Genomic DNA, 21,657 nt, shown 5'->3' on the forward strand with positions numbered 1-21,657 from the left:
AAAGTTCCATTAAAAATTAGATCGTTTGTGACTTTTTTTTCCTTTTGAGATTGATTTCTTGCTCATTACCCAAACTGTACTGTTTTCGCGATAATACTTTGTGTCTTGCTTTTCTTCATACGTGTCTTTTTCTTTTGTTTCTTTGTTTCATGCCAGTGAGTACCTTTGGGGTTACCCCAGCAGTTGGAGGCCTCTCATCTGGGACAGTAGGGGAAGCCTCGACAGCCCTGAGTTCAGCAGCCCAGGTAGCTTTGCAGTCTCTCTCTCATGCAATGGCCTCAGCCGAGCAGCAGCTCCAGGTGCTTCAAGAGAAACAGCAGCAGCTTTTGAAGCTTCAGCAACAGGTTGGAGGCCATCTCTTTCATGATGTCTCTAAACTTCAAAAGCTGAGAGAATGGTTCCCTTAATTGCAGAAAGTCTCTCTTGTTTGTGAGAGAGAAAGGAAGGGAAAAAGAAATCAGGCATAATTATCAAAAGTACATCTTTAGAAACAGGTTAGAATGTAACAAACATTCTGACCTTGAAAGTGCACATGGGCTTTTTATTGGTGCAGAAAAACCTTTCTTATATATGTTATTGTTCCATTTTCAAAAAAAACCCACCTTATTTTGGATTATGAAAAAAATGTGAAAAAATGGAAAATGTACTTGGATTTCTTTCAATTAGAAACAAATAGATTGCTGTTTGATTAAGAGCCATAAAAGCAGAAACTTCTTTTCATTGCACTCAAGAAAAGATACAGAGTTGTATTCTATTCCTTCTAAAGTGTATGTTTAACTCCAGTCCATCTTAATCATTCTAACCTGTGCTTGTCAAGCTCAAAACTCAAGAGATCTTCCGTTAACAAATTTCAGTCTTAACATCTTCAGAAATGCATCCGAAGCAACCTGGATGAAGCATTTAAATTTACATTAATTTTATGATATCTGTGTTAATTTAGATCATATGGTGCAATGACATACTTTTGTATTTAACAGATTTTTGTAATACACATTCCTACACTGAGTAGTCTATTAAAATGGAACTTCCCTGAATATGCAAATTCGTTTTTTAAAATGTTTTTAATATGAAAGAACCATCACACATAGTATAAGAATTTCAGGGTGTATTCACAGTGGAAGGATGTACATCTGTTGTCCCATTGAACATAATGGGATACTAGATGTTTACAAATGTGTGAACTAAGGACTTTGATTAAAGCTTTCCGTTTCATGCATTCGTAGATATAATATTCTATTGAATGTAGTTATACTAAATATATTTAAGACAATTGGGCTGCACTGGACAACTTCAGCTTGCATGGTTTATGCAACAGGTTATCTCTAAGAGACAAGTTCAGTAAAAAAAATTAGGTGAGTCTTGAAGTGTTCTACTTTCATTTCTTGCACTGTTGTTCACTTTTTTGTGCTCCTTTTTGCATTTTTTTGGTAAAAACCTTTGGTGTGTGAAATGAAAGCTGAAGCTATTTGCTTTTTTGTTTGTTTTGTTCATGCTGCTTATTGCTAATGCTTTTAATTGCTACTGCCTTCACGGGCAGCACCAGCCTACAGTACATATGCTGCTTTTATTTCCCCTGCAGAAAGCAAAGCTGGAAGCCAAACTACATCAGACAACAGCAGCAGCTGCTGCAGCAGCATCAGCAGTTGGTCCTGTTCACAACTCTGTGCCTTCCAACTCAGTAGCAGCCCCAGGGTTCTTCATTCATCCGTCGGATGTCATCCCACCCACTCCTAAAACAACCCCCCTGTTCATGACTCCGCCTCTTACACCACCTAATGAGGCAGTTTCTGCTGTTATCAATGCAGAGCTTGCACAGCTTTTTCCGGGTTCAGTCATTGATCCTCCTCCAGTTAACCTTTCTGCACACAACAAAAATGCACACAAGTCCAAAACGGTAACTAAAGAAAAAGAAAAGAAAAGAAAAAGAAAAAGAGCTTTCATAAAATTCCAATCTAACGATCATTAATGACAGGAACTATTTTGACTGCTTGATAGTTTGCCTTTTATCTAAGTGTTGAGAATATATTTTGACAGGGAGTTTTGTTAAAACCTCTTATATAATAGCCCCAAATCTATTAAACCTACATTCCATATAAGGAAGCTAGTGCAAATAGCTTGTTAATGCTTTGAACTTTTCTATTGGTATGCTTAAAAACTAATCCGTATACAATATGAGTGATCAGTTTTTCAACCTTGAGTTTTCAGTCTGCTCTTTTTTACTTTTGCATGTGCAGTAGCAAGTGACTAATACCAAATACAATGTATTTATATATTGATCAGGTTTTTTTCTTTCAGAATCCACTTGGAACTGGCCTTGCTCTTGCAATATCTCACGCTTCACATTTTCTTCAGCCACCTCCTCATCAGTCTATCATCATAGAGCGAATGCATTCAGGTAAAATAGTAGTTTGTAGGTTAATTCTTTCTAAGTTAACTTGATTTGGATAGCTAATATAATAACTAGATTCCAAAGCTGATACAGTGGTACCTTGGTACTCAACTGCTTCAAAACTGATGCATTTTGACATGAAAATGTTGTTCCCGGTATTCAACATTGATGATGATGTTTGGTACTGGATGTGGTGCAAAAGAAAGTGGGGGATAGCTGTAGAGGGCTGACAGGAAGTCGGCCATGCTGGGAAGGTTGCTGCAGAAGGAAGCAGAGGACAGCTGTAGAGGGTGAACCGGAAGTCAGCCATACTGGGAAGGTCATAAAAAAAGGGACAGATAGGAAGTTCTTCCCGGCCAAAACAAAGAGTTACATGGTAAGTCACATGGTTTGTTTAATACTCATCCTCCCGGAACCAATTAAGGACAAGTACTGAGATACCACTGTTTAGGTGTAACCAAGGCCCAAAGGGTGACTTTGGGATTCTTAGATTTAAATTCCAGTTGGTGTTTTATAACAAATCGATTTTTCTATTTCCCTCCATTTCAGAAGTTTGCTATGTAGCCTAAAAGCTGCTTAAAAATCCATAGAGTTGTATAATGAATCATATGTTTTTTGTGATTTATTATACAACTCTATGGATTAGAGTTATACAGAAACTCTATGTTTCTGTAGGTGCAAGTCAGTATTTTTTTGTTTTAGCTGAAAAGATTTGCACATTAAATGTAGGTGATGTATATTAAAAAGTGAGAAGGGAATTATGTGAGCCACTTTCCTACCAATTTTGAAATAATTATTAAATAACTTAGTAATTCTTCAAATAAGGGGAAGAGGGATTGGGAGTGTAGTTAAGGTTTACATTACATTTAAAAACATTAGTCCTGATTCAGGTTTATAGGGTTGACTTTGACACCTCTCTGGCTGTAGTTTGAGCTGAACCAAAAGACACAGGCATTTGGGTAGAAAAGACTATCAATGTCTCAGCCATAAATTCCAGAATAATTTGTACTGTGCCAGCAGTAACTAAACTGTAAATATTTCTTAGTTAAAATTACATATTTTTGGCAACATGAGTTCTGTTTGTTAAGTTGTGGACCATGACTGCCTTTCTGGCAAAGGCAGACTGAGATCATTGTATTGGTATTTCATCAAGACTATTTCTGTTCAAAGGTGCAAGGAGATTTGTGACATTAGACTTTGGTAGACCCATCTTATTGACAGATGTGTTGATTCCAACTTGCGGGGATTTGGCTTCCTTATCGATTGATATTTGGACACTGGGTGAAGAAGTTGATGGAAGAAGACTAGTTGTTGCTACAGATATTAGCACCCATTCTCTTATTCTGCACGATTTAATACCACCACCAGTCTGCAGATTCATGAAGGTAATAATTCTGTCAATAAAAATAATATATTTTAATGAATATATACTCCAATATGGTAAATGTTCTTCATAATAAGTAATGCTCAATTTTACAATATATTTTCTATTTTCAAAGAATGAAGTGAGATGGAAAGGCTGTGTGTCTTTTGTTTCAGATTACGGTCATTGGTCGCTATGGAAGTACAAATGCTAGAGCCAAAATTCCTTTGGGATTTTACTATGGACATACGTACATCTTACCTTTAGAGAGCGAGCTGAAGATTATGCACGATCCTTTGCGAGGTGAAGTTGAATCTGCAAACCAGCCAGAAATTGATCAACATTTAGCTATGATGATTGCACTGCAGGAAGATATACAGTGCAGGTAAAATGCGATGTTTTGTTTCTGTTGTATTGTTTTGTTGATGTTGATGTGTTAGTGAAATAATGCAAGTTGTCGAATGTTAGCAAAATGTTACCCTGTTTAAAACACTGTTATTTAACTGTGTATAAGTATAAATATGTTTGTGATCTTTATTAATAATGTATGTATAGTTATGACTTTTTTTTCCTTATTCCACTTAACAGGTATAATTTAGCTTGCCATAGACTTGAAACACTTCTGCAAAGTATTGACCTTCCACCACTGAACAGTGCTAACAATGCTCAGTATTTTTTACGCAAGCCAGATAAGGCAGTGGAGGAAGACAGTCGAGTATTTTCTGCTTATCAGGATTGCATTCAGCTACAACTTCAATTGAATTTGGCTCATCATGCTGTACAAAGGCTCAGAGTAGCTCTAGGAGCAAGCAGGAAGATCCTGAAAGAACAGAGTGATCCTAAAGAATTAATTCAGATGTCCTCCACGGAACAGTTGCGCACAATTATCCGATATCTGTTGGATACTTTACTTAGTTTACTCCATTCTTCCAATGGTTGGTAGATCAATTATTTTTATTAATAAAATAACAAACTTGCTAATTGATTGTCAGTGTTGAAATTATATGTGTTAGTGTCACTGGGGATTTTGAGGCTTTGTAGAATGTTCCAGATTAAATGAATGAGGCAAAGGAGTAAGAGAGTAAGACTATAAAAAGCATCAAATTAAGGTTAATCTGAAAACTTCAGCAACTGTGTCTCTTAATTTTCTAAATTTACAGGAACTGGAGATTTGTTTAACTTGTCAGAAGGTCGCAAAAGGTCACAAAATGATCACAGAACACTGCAGCTGTCATAAATATATGTTAGTTGCCAATTTTCAAATTTTGGTCATGTGAAAAATGATTTTTTTCAGTGCCTTCAACTTCAGTCACTGAACAAATGACTACTGTAAACAAAAGACTACCTGTAAAGTTAGACCATGAAAATTTGTGATAATAGTCATTTCATAGACAGAATAGGTTTATAAATTACTCAAAACAAAAATAATGGATTGCATTAAGAACTGATCTATTGCAAGAAATTATTTCAAGCTGCCATCATTTTTAATAACATCTTGATATTTAGAATACCTTCCAATTTATGATATATAAATATATGGACTTTGATGGTGTAGCATCTTTAACTGGGAAATGGCCTAAATTTTATTCACAGACAGGGCTCTTGTGATAAGTCAGTCAAAAGACTTCCAGATAATTTGCAGTAATGCAGAATTAATTAAAATGTAAATAATAAAATAAAAAATTTAAAGGACCACATTAAAAAAACAAACTTATTTCCTTTCATGTGAATGTGTCATTCAGTTTGATTTCTGCCAAGACATGTCAACCAAAATACTTTCAGGTGATATCTAAACTGCCTTTATTCAGGAACTGGAAAGAAATCTTCACTAGGGGGGTGGGGGTTGTATATATTTTATTTGCAATTTTCCTCTAACAATCGACATATTTTGTGGACAGTGTATTGGCTGGGTCAATATATTTTTTACACAGGGCTAACAATAATAATACAATTAAATATACATAATCTTTGTCTTCCAACTTCTAACCTTAATATGCTCATTGTAATTATAATAGATTCTTTTATGTATCAATATATATAATACTACTTTCCCAATTTGTACTTATTTCCCCCCCCCCATTTGTTGGGGTTCTTCTACATTCACATCTTTGCCCTTAAACAATATCATTCTCTCTTTATGATTCTTTAACACTTTCTCCATAAATATATTTAAAAATCAATAACATTTCTTCATACAATGTATTTGTTGACCGCTGCTGAATCACTAATATTTTAATATTCATAATTTCAATATCTCAATTTTCTATAAACACCAATAAAATAAATTATTAATAAAATTTAATCAATCCCGGGATTATATCTCTAAATCTCCTGAATTTATAGTCCTTGAAAGCTATAAATTTCAATATATTTTTACACACTGTTAATAATAATAATACCTTTAAATATACCTAATCATAGTCTTCCACTTCTTAGCCTTATAATAGCCTTTGTGATTATAATAAATTCTATTATATATCCATATGTGTGCTGCTATTTTCCCAATTTATACTTTCTACTTTTTTCTATTAGTTTTTAATACAATCACCATATTGCAAGATATTTTAGTCTATCAATCATCTCATAGCCTTTTTAGAATTTTATTTATTGACTTTTTGGTAACTTTTTTATATTTCTGTCTTGGGATCCTATACTTCTTTCTAACATTTTTACACAACTGAATATTCATACATACTTTTAAACATCACTAACATTTCTTCATAGAACTTTATTGTCTTCTGTTGGGTCATTTTGTACCAATTTAATATATTAAAAATTACTCAATATACCTCTAATATTCCAGTATCCCAATATCTAAAACTCCAAAGAAGTTATTAGTAAAATTTAGTCAATCCCAGAATTATTCCTCCAAATCCCCTAAATTACTATTCCTTAAGGCCTATAAATAGATAATTTACAATCTTTATAATTTTCCAGTTTAACACCTTGCCAATTGTTCAAATTTTAAAGTCTTTTTTATCTTTTCTTCTTTCTTTTTTTCCTTCTATCACCTTTCTTCTTTTGCCTCATAGAATGTTTTATCAAATAGTATTAGTAATCCAATTCCAAATTGGCCCACTAAGTTCCCTCAAGTCTTTCAAATCCACCATCCAGTAAACAGTTTCAGTAGATTTTTAGTTATTTGCAATTCAGTTTGCTTAAAGATCTTCAAAAAGTTCACAAGATATTTCCAAACATCCAAGTCACCTACTGAAATAGAATCAAGGTCAAATAGCCTTCCAGGTTTTATTTACTTTCACTCCTTTTCTTTTGTGTATCTTAAACAATTATCACTTTCATTTAAGTTCCCACGCTGCAGTAATCTTCTTCCTCCAGTAGATGGCTCTCCATCAATTAAACAGCCTGTGAAAAAACAACAGCTGATTGTCAACTGATCAGTGGGGGTTAGAAATATAAGTAAAAAAAGCAGTTTCTCCCAATAATCACTTTTCAAAGTATTATTAAATCTTTTCCAGGCTTTCTATATTTTAAAGTTTCTATTAAATATTTCTTTCACATCTGGGTCTTTAATCTTTCTCTTTCTCTATGTATCCAATTGCCACTTTCTTAACGTTTGGAGATTTTTTAAAAAAATTATTTTACTTGGGTTAGGTCTCTAGAATAAAAGTTGGAAGTTGTCTCACCCAGTTTCAATGCTCTGTCCACGAACCGCTCCAGCACAAATCTTATTGTCCCGGTTGTCACAGCTTGTGACTTGCCAAAAATGGCCATCGTCCCTGCTGCCATTCGGGAGAGCTTTCTTCAGACCTAAGAGGAAATTGCAGTTTCCTTGTGGTCAACGAAGCACCTCTCCTTCCTTCACCACCCCTCCAGGGCGGCTTTGACCCCATAGGGTCTCCTGACATGCAGATACTGGCTGGTTTTCATGCAGCTCGGTAGAACTCCGCTATTTTCTAGCCGTTCTCGCCACAACGCCAACCAGTCTTCTTCACTAAGTCTTAAATGAGTTGAGGGAGATCTAATCTACAGGCATAAGAAAGGGTGTGTGTGTGTGTGTGTGTGTGAGAGAGAGAGAGAGAGAGAGAGAGAGAGATCTTGATGTGTAAAACCAGCTTCTGTATTTTTTAGACAAGTATCCATGTGTTCTGTTTTTTTAGTGATTCACCTTTTCATAAAAATAGAAGACGAAAGGTTTCTAAATCCTCTAAATTAAATAACTGATAGCATATTTAACTTTTTACTATATTGTAAATCACTCAAAGTTGCAGTATTATGAGATGGGCAACATAGAAATTTAATTAATTAATACAACAAAACCTGTGAGACTGCTAGTAATATTGTCACTGCTGAGAGATAATGTCTTAAACAAACCTGTGTAATCTGTATTCACTTCTAGACTCACAATCAACTAAGCATAGGATGAGTTTTTTTCCAATCTAACATACTTAATTCCTTTTTTTAAGGGCACTCTGTTCCTGTGGTTTTACAAAGTACATTTAATGCTCAAGCCTGTGAAGAATTATTCAAGCACTTGTGTATTAGTGGGACTCCCAAAATACGTTTGCACACAGGTCTTTTACTCGTTCAGCTATGTGGAGGTGAAAGATGGTGGGGACAGTTTCTGTCAAATGTCCTGCAGGAATTGTATAATTCAGAGCAACTTCTTATTTTTCCACAAGACAGGTACTTTTCACATTACTTTTAATATATCATCAAGCAGCATCCAGTCTATATATTATTGAAATATAGAAAGATAAGAGGGGAAAAGCCTTATAATAATTGTAATAATTTGCAATTGTAATAAATGAAGACCATCATCATAATTAAGTCTGTAAGTGGTTGAAATATATTCTTTTCGTATTAGGATCTGCATATTGCTATACATAGCCTATAACGTACCTTCAAAAAAAAATTTGTCATCTGTATATTTAATGCTATCAGTATGATTTAGTTCTTTATGCCTGAAGAACAAAAGAGAAATAAATGATTGATTCCCTAGGATCAACTTTTTTTTCTCTCTTGTGAAGTATTGCTACTTATTAAAGAAGCCAGGAATACTTTTAAACTACTTGCTTTTTATATTTAGGGTCTTCATGTTGCTTTCTTGCATTGGTCAAAGATCACTCAGCAACACTGGTGTCTTAGAAAGTTTGTTGAATCTCTTGGATAATCTCTTGTCTCCTCTTCAGCCTCAATTACCTATCCACAGATGCTCAGAAGGTACCATACATTTCTAAAATAATATTAGATTTAAAAAAAAGTCAGTCCAACACTATTAATATAACTGTTTTATGCAGGATTGTAAAATACAGTCCAGATCACAATTAGATGGAAACAGACAGATAACAGAAAACCTTAATTCTTGGCTACCATCTATTGGTTGTCTGTTATGAGCTGGGCTTTTTTTTTTTAAGCCCATGCACATGAGCTTTAGAAGGAAAAAAAAATCACAGACAACCATTGCACACTAATTTGACTGAATCTAATTTCAAAGCATTCATTTTAGGTATTAAAATTTATTCCCAAGTAGTTGAGCAAATAATTTCCTCATGGTTATCAAAGTTTAAGCACTTTTTTTTCTGCTTTTCTATGTGAGGAGAAGAGAGATATGTAACCTATTTTGAGATTCTGGGAAAAAAATCTGTTAGTATATTTTGTCTTAATAATTACTTAAACAAATTCTCTTATTTTGAAGGCGTTCTGGACATTCCTATGATTAGCTGGGTTGTAATGTTGGTATCTAGACTCTTAGACTATGTGGCAACAGTGGAAGATGAAGCAGCTACATCTAAGAAGCCTTTGAATGGAAAAGAGAGAGAAAGATTCTTGACAGGTGTAGTATATACTACTTAAGATGGTAAAACATATTAATGAGCATATAGTACCTGAAAAAGGGCAGTCATGTTTGCATAGAATAATAAACTACAATTTTTGATAAATCTTATTGTAAACAGCTATGAACTTGTTTGTCAGGCATGAAAGATCAAATCCACACATGAAGGTCCAATTAAACTGACTTATTGTTAATCATCCCTTTGCACAGGAATCTTCTCAACTAATGGTTAGCATCTGCTTGGGGTTAAATAATAGAATTTGGGTGGGTGGGTGGGAGATTTACTTTGCTTGTAACTATGTAGGGATTCTAGACTGATCTCTCTTTTAACTCCACCCCCAGGTTTTGCCACTCCTTTTACAATCTTTTTACTCCATTCAATCATTGTCTAATTAGTCCAATGGCTAATATAACCATTGACACAGTGGTGAAATCCAATTTTTTTTACTATCGGTTCTGTGGGCATGGCTTGGTGGGCGTGGCAGGGGAAGGATACTGCAAAATCCCCATTCCCATCCCATTCTGGGGCCAGCCAGAGGTGATATTTGCCAGTTCTCCAAATTACTCAAAATTTCCGCTACTGGTTCTCCGAACTGCTCAAAATTTCTGCTACCGGTTCTCCAGAACCTGCTGGATTTCACCCCTGCATTTACACCTTGGAATATTACTAGAATTGAAGGTCCTGCACTGTTGTTCCAAAACAAAATAATCTTAATTTTCCATTTTAGAGAGAACCAGTATCCCAATCTCAGATACTGAATTAAGCATTCTGCTGATTAGCTATTTGATTAGTTCAATACTTGCAATGGCAAGTAGAAACAAAGGGCGGGGGGGGAGTTGTGTGTGCTGGACATCCTTGCTCCTCAGTCTAGGAGCACTGTTATTGTGTTGGAAAAATTATTTATTTGACAAATTTCCAGGGTACCATTTGTTCAGCAATATAGTAACTTTAAACAATTGTTGAACAAATGTCCATTAAACGAGTACCTGTAATAACCAACACTTTGCATTGCACTCAGAAACCAACTGGTAATCAGTTCAGCTAACATAGCAAAGGCTTCATGTGGACATAGTGAGGTTTGCCTGTCACTGCTTGGGCTGCCGCATTCTGAATCTATCATTTTTTTCTAGGACAGTCCATGTAGAAAACATTATTGTATTCCAACCACAAGATAACCAAGGCTTGACTGTAAGGAAAGCCTATCAATCCAGAAATGAGCATAACTGGTGCAGAAGCTGGATTTGCGGTAATGCCACAGGTAGTACCAGCTTCTAAAGCAGAAACTGGAGAATCCAGGAAGAGCCTTAAATTGCAAGCTCTTCACTGGCCAATGCAGTCCCATTCAGGATCAAAATTAGAACTCTCCAGAACTAGGAAGACCATGTATTTAAAGTCACACCATCTTGCCAGGGTTGAACCTGAACCTGTTTCTCCCAGTTCAGACCCAAACAGCCTCTAGGTCCTGCAACAAATTTCAGAATCATCACTTGGTCTTGTTCTTCTGTTTCTAAATAGGCTACAAAGTGAAAATCAGAATGTCAAATACTTGCAAGAGTAAACATTGTAAAGAATAGTTTTTAGTCACACCCTTCTAATCAGTTCTTCGGTATTTACAAATAAATTTAACTTGTTCCATAATATTCCCAGTGTTCATTAACAGTTAGACAGAAGTAGGAATAAAGTTTGGTGGGACTTGTCTATTCACAAAATGACTGCCAAGATACATGGCCACTCAAAAAATACTGAGTTACTGTAACACAGCCTGAGGATTTTTTCCACCAGCTGCTATTTTCTCAGGTTGCTCTTTACCATTTCACTATTTTTTTTCCTGGCCACATTTCCAGTATCTCCCCATTTCCAAAGAGAAAGCCCTGAGCAACAATCACCTACTTTCATTTTCTCAGATTATCTATAGATCTGTGTTATATTTGGAATTATTCCTATAAGAATATTATAGTCCAGCTTCATTTCTGTCCATCTATCAATTTATCAATTGTTCATCTGTTTAAAAAAATGCTTTAATAATCAGACGGGGCAGGAAACCTGCTGTATGCCAAGGGACATACCTGCAGGCATATTAATTCCCTTTGGATTAAGCCATTAGGGAAAACATAGGGATGGGCAGCACTTGATATCCAGAGCTGAAAAGGTGATACAAAGTAGCAATAAGTGTATACACATTTACTTTTAAAGAAAGGTTCTTCTTTTCCTGGAGTAAAGCAGTAACTATGCAATCCAAGTAAAGTGTATATTTGAGTTAAGGAGTTACCAACAGTTATACCCATGTCTAGTCCACTTTTTTCCTCCTTTCCTTTCCTTTCCTTTCCTTTCCTTTCCTTTCCTTTCCTTTCCTTTCCTTTCCTTTCCTTTCCTTTCCTTTCTTTTTTTTCATTATTCAGGATAGAAATCCTTCCCGCTTGAATAAATAAGTATGAATAAGGGCTGGGAGAGTCTTTTGGTTTGGGATTTTGTTCACTAGTGTTTGCTTATAATTTTATATTATAGAAAAACAATTGACTGCCATTTATTTACCTGTTTGAATCGTTAGCCTGCTTTTCATTAAAATGAATTCCAGAGTGGAGTGCAATAAAACTGGTGGTAATCATGCAAACTGACAAAAGCAACAACCATAAAGCAGCATGAGCCACACCTTAAATAACACAGCAGCCCAGGTTTAAGTTGAATTCTGGGTTAGTAGGCTTTTAATTGACATAAATGCTAGCTGCTGTTTTCTCCCTTCCCCTGCCATACACGTTTCAAAAAATTCTGGAATTGTATCATACGCTTTGTAGTAACAGATCTATGGTTCTCAGATTTTTGGATAGTTTTCCAATGGTTTGATTAAAAGATACAAACTTTCAGTTAAGTTTAATTTTAAGATATACAGATTATAAAGTAATTGAATAGATTCTTAATAAAAAGAAATATTTGGGATCTTAATTGTTACAAAGGAATGTTCTAAGCTCCACTCAGTTTCAGGCTGATCTGAGTTTTTACAGGCAGTGCCAATCAAGCAGTTCCTGTTCAGTTGCCTGTGAGATGCCATGAAGTACAGGTTGTCCTTGACTTAACAACCACAATTGAGCCCAAAATTTCAGTTGCTAAGTGAATTTTGCCCCATTTTACGACCTTTCTTCCCACAGTTAAGTGAATCACTGCAGTTGTTAATTCAGTAACACAGTTGTTAAGTGAATCTGGCTTTCCCATTGATTTTGCTTGTCAGAAGGTCACAAGAAGGTGATCACTTGACCCCGAGACACTGCAACGGTCATAAATATGCACTGGTTTAATCATATGACCATGGAGATGTTGCAGATGTCATAAGTCTGAAAAAACGGTCATGAGTCACTTTTTTCAATGCCATTGTCACTTTGAACACTCACTAAATGAAGTCGAGGACTACCTGTACACTACAAAACGATTCACACTGGCTCTGAAAATGCTGGTGAAATGTTAGGATAATATAAGATGAGGGCAAGGTTATTCAGCCTGAAAGCTTATCACTGGCTGATATATACAGATTTATTGCATAGGACTTCCTTTCTCATCTGATTTTCTTGTGCAACATTTAATGTCTTTTTTGCTTTCATTTTAAAAAAGACTTGTTTGTTTGTTTGATCATTCAGTTAACATTTCATTTTTAAAAAGCCCTGTTTTGAAAGATATAAACTAGCTGTTTCTAAATACCATCTGTGGTCCTTTCAATGAAGCTAAATCAGTTATTTTCCTAGCATCCATAACAATAATTCAATCAATGTTTGTACCCTTTAACAAACTAACAAAATACTTTTTTTTTCTTTTTTCAAGATACGTGTACTGATTTTCGTGTGTATATGTGGTCTGTGTGTAAAACATTGACTACCAAATTTGAAATATCATTTTGTTTTGCTTTTCAGGCAATCAGTGGAGTTTCATTAACAATAATTTACATACACAGAGCCTCAATAGATCTTCAAAAGGCAACAGTAGCTTAGATAGGTTATATTCCAGAAAGATCAGGAAACAGCTTGTTCATCACAAACAGGTAACTTCTAGCTCATATTAATGATTTTCTTTTTTCCCTAAATTATAGGAGGATATTATGCTTTTGAGATGCAATTCATGTTTTATATTCAGAGCAATATTTTATAAGTTAGGTAGCATATAGCTGGAATGCACTGAAGCAAGTTAAAGGAAATTCCAGTTGCCTGACTTTCCCACAGCAACCATGAACCTAACTGAAAGTGTGACTGATACTGACAATATAATAATTGCAGACAAGGGATCTAAGGAAATCCTATGCGTGCCCTGCAGGGTAGAATCAGAGATTTCCACCATCCTGGTAGAAGTTGAGTTCACATAAGTCTGAAACTTTGAAGGGAGTAATGTGAGAAACCACTGTTCTATTTAACTTGCTCATTATACAACGTTTGGAAAACTTGACAGTGAGGACAAACACTTGGCAAATATCTGGTCCTATATATAGTGTTTGAAGCCTCACCAGTTTCTGCAACCTTAAATCTGTTACTGAAACTGGCTTAGTAATTCAGGTCTGTTGGCAGCCTGTTAAAGTTTTGTAAATATAAAAACTAAAATTAAAAAAAAACTTTAACTTGACCATCCTATGAAAGTGCATATCTATTTTGCATTTTATTATATACATTTTTATATAATGTTAACATTTTCTTTTAGCAACTTAACTTATTAAAAGCAAAACAGAAGGCTTTGGTGGAACAGATGGAAAAAGAAAAAATACAAAGCAACAAAGGATCATCCTATAAACTTTTAGTAGAACAGGCAAAACTAAAGCAGGCCACGTCAAAGGTATGATGTTCTGCAATTATATTTATTGTCTCGCGCAGAAATATCTTTTTCTGCAAATTAAAAATATGTTTTGGGTTCATTTTTTCCACATATGATTTTGTTATGCCTCTTAAGGCCTAACTTGTTTATTCAGCTACCTGCTATATCTCTGGTTTTAGAACTAATCAATTCTAACATAGATATCTGTTGATATGTATGTATGTGTGTGTGTGTGTGTGTGTGTGTGTGTGTGTGTGTGTATGTTTATATATATATACATATACATATACATATACATATACATATACATATACATATATTATAAACTGCTTTCTAAATAATGCTGTGGGTTATTCACATCAAAATACTTCCTTATAATAAAAAATTAAGATTAAATTAGAATATTTCAACAATTCTCCAATTGTGCTCTTTTTTTGAGTCATCAGAAAAGGTGCATGGGCTGTATCCAAATAATTATGCTACTAAGTAAGGGCAAAGGAAGTTGGAATTGTCTTTTTCAAACAACTCCCCTTCACTATCCATTCTTTTATTATGTGGTATAGGATGCTCTTCAAATAAAATGGTGTTTTAATTAAGCACTTTTTGGTCCACAGAATTGTCTGAAATAGTTTTGGCTATCAGTTTCAGTTATTTCTTTTAGGAATATTTATTTTTGTATTTTTGAGGCAAGTTGTACAAAGTTTTGAGAAATCCTCCCTTGAAGTCCAATAATCATACATTATGTTTGTGTTTTCACACCATCTAATCTAGATAGTAATATGTTCCAATTACTATCCCTTACTGATAAGACATTAGGTTTATCCAGTGTCTTATCCAAAGGGTTCAGTGTGATAATAGTTGAGTAATAGTTTATGTAATCAGTTAATTTGATTCTTACAAGAATTATAAATTTGAAAACAACAAATGTTGTGCTGTGATTTAGGAAATAATCTTATGTATGTTTAGTTAAATAGACATGTATTTATTTGGACTAATTGTGTAATATTGTAATCTAAGGCTTACATAAAATAAGAGAACTCAATGTTTTCTTATTTCTTTTTGATTGAAATACTGTGTTACTGATACTAGTGATTTATGTGGTGGTTGTTTTTTCCTTTGTGAAATTATCGACTCATATGATTCAATGAATAGTTGAATAATGGCAAATGTGTTTGTGTTTATAATTTATGTAGCACTTTAAGGATTTGATACGCTTACGACGGACTGCAGAGTGGCCTCGTTCTACGTTAGACACTGAAGTATCAACTGCAAAAGAAACTCCAGAAATTGAGCCCCTTCCATTTACATTGGCACATGAGCGCTGTATTTCAGTAGTGCAGAAACTGGCCCTCTTTCTGTTGTCAATGGATTTTACTTGTCATGCGGATTTGCTGTTATTTGTATGCAAGGTATGAATTATGCAATGCAGTTAATAGAAATAAATCTTGAAGCTTGCATTTCAGTACGCTAGGTTGGATCAGCAGTTCTCACAAAATTCTTTCCCAATAATTATTTGTCATCTAAAAGTATGATGACTTCAGCCCCTTGAGGAAGAAATAATAAAATAGCATGATTTGAGATGATAAACATTTTAAAACATCCACTGTTGTTCTGATCCCGAGGAGTTTTGCTCTGGTAGGATTAGATTTCAATAAGTAAGTTTCCACAAGAGAAGGAAGCTGGTTGTTGGGCTTTAAATATAATTCCATCAATACGGTGTACCTTTTCCTAGCTGTTGTTTATATAAAATCATCTATGTTTTTTCTTAATCCTCTGTGCTGAAGCAAAAGCTGTGGATTGTATCAAATAGCAGTTTTGCTTTACATGAACCTTTAACTTATGCTAACCAGAGCACCTAAATTTTGCTTCTTTCCCCCTCTTGACTTAGCCTTCAGACTTAGACTAACCCTCAGACTAACCCTCAGACTTAGCCTCTGAAAAAAGTTGCCATTGTGTTCCTTATAACTGGCAAAAATCTGAATCATTATAGCACAAAAGTGGTGGGAAATAAACCAAAATTTTGTTGGGAGTTTTTGAAAGTGTTGTTCACTTAGATAGAAACACTGTTGGTTACAGCACAATAACTTTTAGTAATTTATATTTTCTTGTGTTATAGTTTTCAACTTTGCAATTTCCAAGATAAAATTAAAAATAAAGAAATTAGAAATGGGGGAGGGGGACTCTTTATATGAGAACAACTTCCCCAACTACAGATGGAAGACATCAAACTAAAGTTACATATACTCTCAAACCAGAAGGATTGTCTTATTTCTTCTTTTGATCTATCAATATTTCTGGTATCATTCTAAATTCCTTTACCATTATTTATAAATACATGTGTAAATTACAATTGCTAAATATTCAAATCTTTATTTTGTAGAAGTGTTGTGTTCTCCATAGATATGAAACAAGTTGCGGCAAAGAGAATTTTGTCTACCTGTTTTTATTTCAGGTTCTTGCTAGAATTGCAAATGCAACAAGGCCTACAATTCATTTGTGTGAAATTGTGAATGAAGCTCAGTTAGAAAGGCTGCTACTGCTTCTGGTTGGAACAGACTTTAACAGAGGTGATATCTCTTGGGGAGGAGCATGGGCTCAATATTCTCTGACATGTATGCTGCAAGATATTCTAGCAGGTTTGTTAAAAATTATATTTTATCTATGGAAAATGTTTTGGTTACCTGCAGTGGGAACAGTGAAGGAGTAGTAGTTAATTAATTAGTCTTGAACCATATCAAAGACAATAAAATAAAGGTAAAATAAAGGAACTAATTCCATGATAAAATAGATAAAAAATGCAACAATAAAATATGTATGTGGTAAATAGAGAAAAAATATTTCGTCTGTATATAATATCCCAATTTGTTTGGTATAACGGGTTCTTAGCTGAACTGCCTTCTCTATACATCATTTTATAATACGGTAAGTGAGGGAAGCACCTATGTTTAGTCATGGAATCTAGCACCTCAAATCCTGCTCCAGAATAGGCCCTTCATAAGAATCGCATCAAATTCATTGGCAGGTATTTTTCCACATTGGAAAATGGCTTCATTCTTAGCCAATCAAATTAAAGATCTATTTTTTTGCCAATAACTCCATGTTTCCTTGGATACTGATATCTAGGACTCTGTTTGAAAATTTCCTTTTCCTGGGAGGCAGTTGAGAGTAAATATTAGGTGGAAAACCCATGCTATGAAACAAGTTTGGTAATTCAGTTTATGCAGGAGATAGGCTAAGCTGTATCTTAAACTGTTCCACTAAACATATTTTGGGTAGTCTATCAGGGCCCATTGAATGGCTTTTCTGCCAATAGGTTAAAAACTATTTTAACTAATTATTGAGTGACTGTATGGAATGAAAACCTGCTTCTGCTCTGACCGTTGAAGCTTACATGTGCTTGTCAATTCCCAGTATGCTTCTTTAAAAAATGGATCTGAACTTATTCCAGTGAGGAAACTTTTGTAAGGCCACACAATTCCACGCCATACCTCAGCATTGGAACTATTTTTTGCCCTAAATATTTTCAATGTGGGAGGGGGGGGAAGTTACCTGGGTAATTATATTTAGATTAGATAATTTTTTGGTACATGTCTCAGCCTCCACCAGGCTTCTTTTAAAAATGATACCCATCTTTGTCTATGCCAGTAACTCTTCCTTGTACCATTCAGGAGAACTGTTGGCTCCAATAGCTGCTGAAGCCATGGAGGAGGCTGCAGTAGGAGAGGAGGCAGGAACTTCAACTGTAGATTCAGATGACGCTCTTCAGCAGTCTGCAGCTCAGTTAGTGGAAACTATTGACGAGCCTTTATCACATGACATTACAGGTAAATCAATATAACTTGCATAATGGCATTGAATTGTTTAAAACTGTTCTTTTTTTGCTTTGGCAATTCTGCTAAACATTCTTGGACTCCAGTAGTTGTTGGGAAAGTATACAGTTCTGCTGGTGTCAAGTAGTACTAAGCAACTTCAGTACTCAGCGGCTAAAAAGCTACACACAACCAGGCAGCATATAAACGCCACACACAAAATAGCCCAAAGCACACAGTCTGCTAGAGAGAAGTTCCCTGAGGATGGGCTCCAGCTCAAGTCTGAAAGCTCAGAAAAATAAATCTCTGGTCCCGATGACCAACCCCATATTGGATTTTGCAAGGTTATTCTGGGACATATATATTTGCCTTCTAAGCTTGCTTGTTTTCTTGCAGATATTTCGTTAACCTAACTAGTCACCTAACATCACCAGTGCTAGTAAGGAGTGTGGTTTGCTGTCAGTTTATATTCTGGTGCCTTGCCTGCCTGTATGGGTGGAGGTGGTCTTAGAGATTCTTTGGTTGGGCTGTTTACTGATGGCCCTTTGGCAGTTTTTTGACTGGGGTATTGCTTATTTGATTGTTGGTCTGAAGTTAACCTTGAAATTAATCTATGCTGATCTGAATGCTGATTACTGGTGAAGAGGAGCTGGAGTCTTTTTCTCTTTTGGGCTGGTTGATTATCTCTTTTGCATAGTTTGCAATGCCCCAATCAATAAACTGCCAGTAAACAAAAACAAAAAGGTTAGCCATCACTGCTCTAGAGTGTATAATGTAAGCCTCATTTTACTTTCCTCCCCCACATTTTTGTGCATAATAGAAATTCAGAATTCACATTCCAAGACTTAGTGAGTAGATAGACAAAGAATTTCTATTTTCTGTTGCAAACTATAGGTAATCCTCTACCTATAACCACAAATGGGCCCAGAATTTTTGGTAGTTTTAACACTTCATTCACCAACTATGATCCTAGTTCTCCCAGTTGCACTTGTTAAGTGGAGCACCAGAGAAATGGTCCAGGCTTCCTGTGCATGCTATGGAGACAAAGGGGCCAGGGCTCCTGTACCTGAGAGGCCTAGACACTCTCTCCATCCCCACTGGGGAGAGCAATCCCTCTGCACACTGGAGGAACAGACGTCAAATCTGGCAAATACACTAGCAAATGCCATTGTTCTCACAATTTCTCCTCTCCCCACCCCCCGCCCCATGCCCAGGAGGCCTGGATCCTCTCTCTGGTGTTCAGCCGTTTTCAGAATCCCACATTCATGTAACCATGATTTACAGTGTTTTTGCCAGAAATCTGCATTTACGTCTGGTTTCCAGCAAAAAATGCCAATTGCAAACAATGTATTCAGTTAATGACCTCAGCATTCACTTAATGACCATAGATTTGATTACAACCATGGTGATTCACTTAATGGCTTGTGGAAAAAATGTAAGATTGGGTCATCACATAACAGCCCTCTTAATAACAGGCACAGCTGGCATCATTCCGGGCTCAATTATAGGTAGAAGAAAAGAACTGCCTGTATTTTTTTGTAAGCTTCTGTTTTTATTGTTGTACTTGTTGTTGTAAGCTGCTCAGAGTCATGACAATGGGGTAGTCTATAAATTCAGTAAATAAATACACTGTTTGAATCACCCAAAGGTACTCCACCTCTGTCATCTTTGGAAAAAGACAAAGACATTGATCTTGAGTTATTACAAGACCTGATGGAAGTTGACATTGATCCACTAGATATTGATTTGGAAAAAGATCCTCTGGCAGCAAAAGTCTTCAAGGTATAGAACATAATGCATTTTTAAAATAGCTGCAAAACCCTATGACACCATCTTAGCTCTTTTCCAAATGGGTGTTTCTGATATTAACATGATAGAATCCTGTACAATACACAGGTATCAATACCATTTTCATTATAAACTTCTTAGGTTTGTTTTGAGATTACTTTTATATACAAGTTATATTTTCATTCTAACAAATATTCTTAAGAGTAACAAATACAAAGAACATAGTTAAAGTGTAAGTGGTATTTCTAGACATTCCCTAAAATCCTAATGATTGTAAAATGCATCATTTTAAGCATTTTTATTATTTTTGTATGTAAAGAAATGGAAGAGGGGAAAAAAACTTATAAATATATTTTTAAAAATAATGGAGAAAAATATATTTTATTGCTTATAACAAAAATCAGGTGTTTTAAACACATCATTAAAACTTGAACACATGGAGTAATATTATAGTACTGTTCAGTATTATATTGGTAGGACCAATTCATAAGCAGAAAGTGGGCACACATTATTGATCTGAGATTGTAAATCTGAACTACAGATCAGATTCTAGACATGTCACACTACAGAGGCCACTTAAGCATTTAATTATAGTTGGATCTGTAAGTATAGATTCTTTAGATTCTTTACATTCATGTGTCACAGCGTATGATTAAAATAAACTCTGGAAGGAGGGACATTCAGAGGACTTAATGGTCATCATAGGAAACATGTCTGTGCTAGAATTTGATTTTGAGAATAATAGTAATAGATCTATTTATACACCATTGTAATTTTTGAATTTGAATTATTTGATACCCTGTTTCCCCCAAAATAAGACATCCCCTGATAATAAGCCCAATCGGGCTTTTGAGCGCATGGCAATAAGGCCAAGCACTTATTTCAGGGTTCAAAAAATTATAAGACAGGGTCTTATTTTCGGGAAAACACGGTACTTTATAATTCATTTGTTTCCATTCTGGGCATATGATCATGTAAAGCAATCTTCTTCAAAGATACTTTGAATTTCAGCTCCTTTCAACATGGCCATTTAGCAGGTGATTGGAGTGATAATACAAAATAATGGTCCAATAATGAGTTGGGAAAAAGTGATGTAAATATTAGCTGGGCCATTCCCTTTATACTGTCAAAATTATAGTTCAGTGAAAGAACATATTGATCTGAAAACTGCCAGTATAGTTGGCAGCTTATATGGCAAAAATAAAAGACTGTTGATTTCCTTATAAATATAGATCATGATGTTAGGATACAAATACTGAAAACACGATCTAGTTGAGAATCACAGAAAAAAAGTTATAAAAAATTATTTTATTTTGAGGAATTTCAGACCATTTTTTTTTCTTTTCTATTTTATAAAGCCTATAAGTAGCACCTGGTATGATTACTGGGGTGCTGATTATGGTACATACAATTACAATCCTTATATTGGAGGTGTTGGAATTTCTGTGGCAAAACCACCAGTTACAACTGAGAAGAATGGATCACAGATTGTGAGTGTATCAGTCTCTCAAGGTAAGCTAGTTTTACTTTGCAGCCCAATTTCAGAAAATACTGTATTTGTGGTAAAAAAAAATACATGTTCTCTTTTGCACAATTTCAGTTATGCAAACTATGCTTAAAAAGTGTTTTTAGAGATAATAATTAGGAAACTCTGATTCAGTATCCTGTTAGACAAGAGGTGTACAATGTTGCATTTTTAAAAAAGTCTATTAAAGAACTGGACATTTTTCT

At 35.0% G+C, this 21,657-nt stretch overlaps 1 protein-coding gene across 14 annotated transcripts in view; it reads left to right on the plus strand.

Moving 5' to 3' along the window:
- BIRC6 (baculoviral IAP repeat containing 6) overlaps nt 1-21,657 on the plus strand; it is a 157,085-nt gene that overhangs the window by 45,919 nt on the left and 89,509 nt on the right. For 8 of the 14 annotated variants that reach the window (XM_034428129.3, XM_034428130.3, XM_034428133.3 and 5 more), the window contains exons 24-39: nt 157-344; nt 1,580-1,894; nt 2,296-2,395; nt 3,560-3,774; nt 3,929-4,137; nt 4,341-4,687; nt 8,177-8,396; nt 8,800-8,933; nt 9,409-9,546; nt 13,444-13,571; nt 14,219-14,350; nt 15,523-15,738; nt 16,782-16,965; nt 17,998-18,153; nt 19,787-19,920; nt 21,285-21,438. In XM_034428129.3, coding sequence (XP_034284020.2) covers nt 157-344; nt 1,580-1,894; nt 2,296-2,395; nt 3,560-3,774; nt 3,929-4,137; nt 4,341-4,687; nt 8,177-8,396; nt 8,800-8,933; nt 9,409-9,546; nt 13,444-13,571; nt 14,219-14,350; nt 15,523-15,738; nt 16,782-16,965; nt 17,998-18,153; nt 19,787-19,920; nt 21,285-21,438 — 2,970 coding nt within the window. The remainder of the gene's footprint in view (nt 1-156; nt 345-1,579; nt 1,895-2,295; nt 2,396-3,559; nt 3,775-3,928; nt 4,138-4,340; nt 4,688-8,176; nt 8,397-8,799; nt 8,934-9,408; nt 9,547-13,443; nt 13,572-14,218; nt 14,351-15,522; nt 15,739-16,781; nt 16,966-17,997; nt 18,154-19,786; nt 19,921-21,284; nt 21,439-21,657) is intronic. The other 6 variants (XM_034428136.3, XM_087883045.1, XM_087883046.1 and 3 more) reach the window with 2 other exon arrangements.

This window comes from Pantherophis guttatus, chromosome 1 (genome assembly GCF_059756535.1).
Source record: "Pantherophis guttatus breed Tessera chromosome 1, ASM5975653v1, whole genome shotgun sequence".
In the NCBI taxonomy this organism is placed as follows: domain Eukaryota; kingdom Metazoa; phylum Chordata; class Lepidosauria; order Squamata; family Colubridae; genus Pantherophis; species Pantherophis guttatus.